General features: G+C 33.8%; 1 protein-coding gene across 2 annotated transcripts; it reads left to right on the top strand.

The window, feature by feature from the left end:
- Window positions 1-763: 763 nt before the first annotated feature.
- grtp1b (growth hormone regulated TBC protein 1b) lies at window positions 764-7,008 on the top strand. Of its 2 annotated transcripts, XR_011016725.2 has the most exons (9): window positions 764-853; window positions 1,462-1,610; window positions 2,576-2,737; window positions 2,810-2,934; window positions 3,166-3,262; window positions 5,601-5,773; window positions 5,925-6,110; window positions 6,391-6,637; window positions 6,933-6,996. XR_011016725.2 is itself a non-coding variant. In NM_001017810.1 (8 exon segments), coding segments are annotated over 8 exon segments (1,050 nt in total). In that variant the 5' UTR covers window positions 777-788; the 3' UTR covers window positions 6,484-7,008.
- Window positions 7,009-7,045: the final 37 nt, after the last annotated feature.

Here is a 7,045-nt window from a genome sequence, read left to right as displayed (position 1 = left end):
ATATTATATTATATTATATTATATTATATTATATTATATTATATTATATTATATTATATTATATTATATTATATTATATTATATTACGGTCTATGGAGGACGAAACCAGCAAAAACAATACATAAATGATAAATAAATAAATAAATAAATAAATAAATACGCAAATTCCTGCATGAATAAAACAATAAATAAATAAATATGCAAACAATAAATAAATAAATACAAATCTACAAATTCTTGCAAAGGTAAATACAGAAATAATTAATAGTTCTGGCAGATTAATAATTAAATAAATTTACAAGGATGTTGGGGGAATAACATTTATTTATTTTAGGAATTTGTATTATACATGTTTATTTATTAATTGTTTTATTTATTCAGGAATTTATGGATGTATTTAATAATTTTTTTGCATATTTATTTATTATCTGTTTTATGTATGCATGAATTTATGGATGTATTTATTTATTTATTTATTTGCATATTTATTCATTGTTTTATTTATGCAGAAATTTATGGATTTATTTACTTATTTATTTATTATATTTTTTATGCAGGAATTTGTGGATTTATTTATTTGATTATTTAAAACCTAGGTAGCAATTTTATCATTCAAGACATATTTCTTAGATATGAGGGACAGAATATGTATTTGCTTACGCCTATAGCCTACTGTTGCTCGGGTAAAATGCATAACCTGTCCGGTGCACATGACAGGTGTGGGAGGAGTTTACACAAAACAGCTACTCAGATACTGTCCGTTGGAAGAGACGCATATCTAACTCTACATGGAGAGTCACTCTGAACAAAGCACGGAATGTCCTGCTACTTCAGACAACAGCGACTGTCAGAGGTATGGATTTAACTTTATATTTATATGAAGAAGTGATATTAGCTGCCAAAAATAACTATTTGCTTTGTAACGGGTAACGTATATAGTAAAACACCTGTAGGTCAGGTGATGTTTGCGTAGTTAAAAGAGCAAAAAGACATTTCAGAAAAAAACGTCAATTAAAGAAAATAATTATAAATCGGTCGTATTTTAGTTCGTATTTTAATTAGGTGATTGTTATCTTTCTAGCATTAGCAGACAAAGTTTGTATAGCCTTAATGTACAACTTATTCTAATAGTAACAGTTTAACACTACACTGGGAAAAAGCCACACAATTCCTTCAAGTTAACTTTATTGTTTTTACCAATTTTAGTAAACTGAACATAAAACAATTAAGTTGTCCCCAAAACAAACTCAAGAACTGTGTTGATTCAACTCACTTTAAATAAACAGTTTAAACAAGCAGCAAAAGCCTTTTGTTAAGTGTAAGCAGAAACAGCTGACACGCAGTTTCAAAAATGTCTAAAAGGGAATCTTAACCAATAGTTTTATTTAAAAAAACTATTTTACAGTGTTCCACACATACTAACAAACATATAAAGTCATCACATATAAAATGTCTCTGCAGGGTTGACCAATATGGATTTGAGAAATCCGATTTCAACTACGAATCCTATGAGGAGCTGATGTCTGACTATTTAGCTGTTGTCACTAGAAGGTCCAAAAAGTGGTCAAAGCTTTTGCAGGGCACTGGAAAAATGGAGAAGAATCTGAAAGGTGGGTGAATTTAATATAATTTTTGTGTCAACTTAGATCTTATGGAGCATCGAAAAAGATTCTTGAACATTTTTTTTATGTCTGTACCTATGAGTGTTTTGCAGTATTGTAATTCTGAATAGTGTATGAGTCTGTCCAGTCTAAAATCTGTTAGATAGTAGGAAAGCCTCTTGAGAAATTATATGACTGTTAATATTACAGGAACCTCACAAGGCACATAATTCCAAACCCATGTCATGTCTTGAATCATGCATTTTTACTATTAAAGTCTAACCGTTGATTTAGAGTCCGAAGTTTTATTAAAGTAATATTTAAGAAGTGATTTGTACATCGGGGTGTGTTGGTGTCCTGTTTTTTTATTAGTTTTTGTCTCTTTGTAAGGAGAATTTATCATGCTGTTATGCAAGAACAATTTCAGGCGCTAGTCTGACAATCGAATGTTGAATTAGTAATTTTAGTTATTTATTTTATTCACTTAGCTGGGCCATGGGATGACAAATACTGTTTTACTTTCGTAAAGTTGTCATTTTTGGGCAGCACGGTGGCAGTGCGTAGCACAATCACCTCACAGTAAGAAGGTCACTGGTTCGAGCCTCGGCTGGGTCAGTTGGCGTTTCTGTGTGGAGTTTGCATGTTCTCCCCGTGTTGGCGTGGGTTTCCTCCGGGTGCTCCGGTTTCCCCCACAAGTCCAAAGACATGCGGTATAGGTGAATTGGGTAAGCTAAATTGTGTGTAGTGTGTGTGTGTGTGTGTGTGTGTGTGTGTGTGTGTGTGTGTGTGTGTGTGTGTGTGAAGGAGCGTGTATGGATTTTTCCCATTGATGGGTTGTAGCTGGAAGGGCATCTGCTGTGTAAAACATATGCTGGATAAGTTGGTGGTTCATTCCACTGTGGTGACCCCAGATTAATAAAGAGACCAAGCCAAAAAGAAAATTGATGAAAGAAAGTTGTCATTTTGGCTTGCAGTGAAGCGATATGTGAGGAAAGGGATTCCATGTGAACATCGCACCGAAATCTGGATGGCATTCAGTGGAGCCCAAGACCAGTTGGAGAGGAATCCTGGCTACTATCAGGCTCTATTAAAGACAGAGCAGCACGACCCTAAAATAGAAGAGGTCATACATGCTGGTAAGTCATTTGTCTACCCATTAAACCATTTCTGAACTGTTTTTTTTAATCTAAACTTTGTTTCCTCTTCAGATATGCACAGAACCTTTCCTGACAACATTCAGTTTCGTCACTCCTCCCAGTCATGTTTACAGAAAGCCTTGTTTAATGTACTTCTGGCTTACGGACACCACAATAAGGATGTTGGTTACTGTCAGGTACTACTGAAGTAACACCTGAACCCAGGATGTATTGAACTTCCTATTGCAGATGAGAATCTAAACCTATTGTTGTGTAAAGATACTGCTGAATAGTCAAGTATGCTGTGTGAGGAAGCAAAACATGGCTGTAATTTTACATTGTTTACCCTGTCAATATTATGACAGAACCTGTTGTTCTTGTCTGCAGTCAAATCAGGTACTGAAATGTATCCCTTGTTGCCTTTTTAGGGAATGAACTTTATTGCTGGTTACCTCCTCATCATTACCAAAGATGAAGAGAAGTCATTTTGGTTAATGGATGCTTTAATCGGCAGGATCTTACCAGGTCGGTCAATTTTAACTGCTATTGTATATACTATCATAGACATATGAGCATAGATGCCACAAAAATCAATAGGTTTTCCGAGATGCCTCAGACTCCGTTCTAAAAACTATGTAAATTCCCACAAGAAATGTGATAATCTTTTACAAGAGAGAATGTTTTGGCTCCTGATTTTTAAAATGTATTACATCAATACTACATGATTTTAACATCATGGTAACTTTTATCTTATTTTATTGTCAATTTAGCAAAATCATCTGGTGAAATCTTTTGCAGATATTGATATACATGCATGTGTATAACTATGGTACACTCAAATACAGCAGAATCTTTACACGTAGTGGTCCATAGTGTTGCGTTTGTAAACAGCTGATAATGAGGCATCTATTATATATATGAAGAGTTCAGATGCAAAAACCTCCAAATGTCATCTTAAATTTTCTTTTAAATTTTGCATTTCTCTTAGGCTCCTGTGTCTTGATTCTGTAATTTCACTTTCATGGCAAAGAAAAGGTTATTTTTTATCACTTTTAACATGAAATAACTGAACATAAACATAAGAAGAATGCTCATTGTAGAAGAAAATTCCAGATGGCACTTTGCATTGAGGTTTTTGCATCTGAACACTTCATATATTGATGCATATTGTAACCAGTACTTATTCAGAAAATATAAAACACAGATTTATCACTACATTAATCATATTTGTTCCACCATTAAAGCAACATTATTTCGGATGACATCACCTGAATCCTGTGGGCAGAGAAAAATGTTAACCAATAGCTATATAGCTTTTTGGGCATTGGTTTAGGCTATGATTATCAAAAACGATGTGAATGAGGACTGAAAAATCATACTTAAGTTAAAGTACCATTACTTGCCTAAAATGTAGTGTGAGTAAAAGTATTTTTTGTAAATATTACTTAAAGTATGAGACCTTTCAAAAGTACTCAAGAGTAGTAAGCAGTGAGCATTATGCTGTTGAAAGCTGATGCATTTACATGCAATTTGTTGATGTGTGTAAACGTAACATTCCATAGTGCATTTAGTTATTGCCCTGCAGGCACACATCATTAGATGTTAATATTAGATTAAATTTAGGCTGTGATGTCAGGTAACCAAAATTCAATGTCTAGCCAGCGTCTAAGGACCATGTTATTTTGATCTCCATTAACGGCGTCAAATGATATTGATATTAGGTTGATTTTAGGTTGTGTTAAAAATGTATCAAAATCCAAAGTTGAGCCAACATCTTAAATCAATGTCATATTGACGTCAAATACTGACATTCATTTGTCAGGTTTGGCAACCAAAATCCAACATCTGATAGACGTCATAGTGGTAACGTCCACACAATGTCAAACTGTAACATCATTAGACGTTGATATTTGGTTGATTTTAGGATGGACGTTGGTGTTGACCGGACTTGGGGTTCTGATGTCAACCCGATTTTCATTTCCAAACAAAATGAAACCTCCCCATGACAATGGGGTGGAATGTCAATCTGACGTCATGTTGATGTCCTGTGCCCACTGGGTATTTAAGGCCATTTCGGTAATACAGTAAACATCTGTCATCTTCTCATCAGTGACATGATTTTGGACATCTTCTTGGACTCGCTTAATGCTTTTGCTGCAATTATAAATCGCCCATATCTTGTGGTAGTTCATTATGGTGTGATTTACTGTACCTCTTTACTTTTATGTGCGATTTGATTGGACAAGGATCACAAGACTGATTTTTCTGATCCCTATAGACAAGAAAAAATAAAGTAGTAACTGAAGGTTGAAGGAAAGTAGTGGAGTAAAAATCACTGAACAGCCTAAAAATGTGCTCAAAGAAAAGTACACATTTTTAAAACTACTTGGTAAATTACTATTCCTGAGAAACACTACTCAATTACAGTAATTTGAGTACTTGTAATGTGTTACTTTACACTACTGAAAATAGATTATTCTTTTTTTTTTTAATGATACTTTTAATACTTTTATAATGGGTAATATTAACATATGCTCATTTTTTATTTTTTTTTACACTATGGCCAATCTTGTTTATCCAATTCACTTGTACCGCATGTCTGGACTGTGGAGGAAACTGGACAAGGACATCTAAATATGCAATTTTGTAACTCGTAAAAACTCAAAAATATCTTGGACTGTAATATATTTATGCCGCCTCAACTTATATCAAACTGATTAATTTGTTTAAATTAGTTGACATTTAGTTAAATTAAGTTAAAGTAACATAAAGGTATGATTTGTTGTCATGATTGTTTGTCAAATAATTTTTTAAAGTGTAACTTCTGTATTAATTATTTTATTATACGTGTTGTTTCATTTAGATTATTACACACAAACAATGTTGGGGCTTAAAGTGGATCAAGAAGTGCTTGGTGAGCTTGTCAAAAGCAAGGTTCCTGCTGTTTGGCAGACCATGAATCAGCATGACGTAATGTGGACCCTGGTGGTCTCACGCTGGTTCATCTGCCTATATGTTGACGTCCTTCCTGTAGAGGTATGAAGACAAAGGCTGTTCGTTGTAAAAAAATGGATCAGTGATAAACTTTTAAGAAATCAGCAGTCATGAAACAACTTTCAATCTTTCTGAAAATATTGTATTATGATACTGATGTTTAAAATTATGATTGCCATTGTGATTTTCTCAGACGGTGCTAAGAATATGGGACTGTCTTTTCTATGAGGGATCCAAGATTCTGTTCCGTGTGGCTTTGACTCTAATTCGACACAATCAGAACCTCATCTCACAGGCAAAGAGTCTCCCAGAAATCTGCGAAGGCTTTAAACAGATCACACGTGGAGAGTATGTAGAGGACTGCCACTCATTCATGCAGGTACATTCTGTTGATTTAAGTAATATTTACAGAGCTGGTGTTGTTCTAAAGCATAGGTCTCAACCTCAATTCCTGGAGGGCCGCAGCTCTGCACAGTTTTGCTCCAACCCTATCAAACACAGCTGATCAAACTAATGAAGGTGTTCATGACTCTTTTGAGCACCTCGACTATTTGGATCAGCCGTGTTTGACAGGGATTGAGTAAAAACTGTGCAGAGCTACGGCCCTCCAGGAATTGAGTTTGAGACCTGTGTTCTAAAGGATGTTTATATGTCTTCAGAAAATCTTTATGGAGCCAGGAGGTCTCTCTACAGCAACAATCACTAAACTCAGGAAGATGTGTAGAAATAACATTACTTCTGAGAGCCAATAACAGTCCTTCGCAACTGAATGGTGAACATAGACGGTTCTAACTACACGCAAGATAGGAGTCTGTTATTCTGTTATATCTGGACAAAAAGTAATTGCCTGGTAATGCTTTACATGAATCCTTTAAAAATATGCTACCAGTGAAAAGTTTGGGGATGGTAAGACTTATTTTTTTATCTTTTGAATGAAGTCTAATGCTCACTAAGAATTGTATAACTAACAAGATTATTATTACATTATCTAAAACAGTTTATATTCTATTTTAAAAAGGTGAATTTTCAGCAGTTATTTCTTTGGATATTTCAGAAATGTCTTATTTTTGGCAAAAACAAATGTTTCAAAATCTTTATGCCGGTATTTTGGAAAAAAAAATATATATCTCAAAGATATTTTGAGAGGAATTTTAAGCACAATAAATAATTTTTGCTGTTCTATTTTATTCATATGTTACAGATAATAAGCTGATATCTATGGAAGGCCAATTCTGACACTGAAAAATAAAAAATAAAAAAAATTATTGTGACTTTAATCTTTCAATTCTATATTTTTTATATATTTAATAGCAT

The sequence above is a fragment of the Danio rerio genome, chromosome 9, assembly GCF_049306965.1.
Source record: "Danio rerio strain Tuebingen ecotype United States chromosome 9, GRCz12tu, whole genome shotgun sequence".
NCBI lineage: Eukaryota > Metazoa > Chordata > Actinopteri > Cypriniformes > Danionidae > Danio > Danio rerio.
The sequence above is the reverse complement of the archived record's forward strand: the minus strand, read 5'-3'. Positions and strand labels throughout refer to the sequence as shown.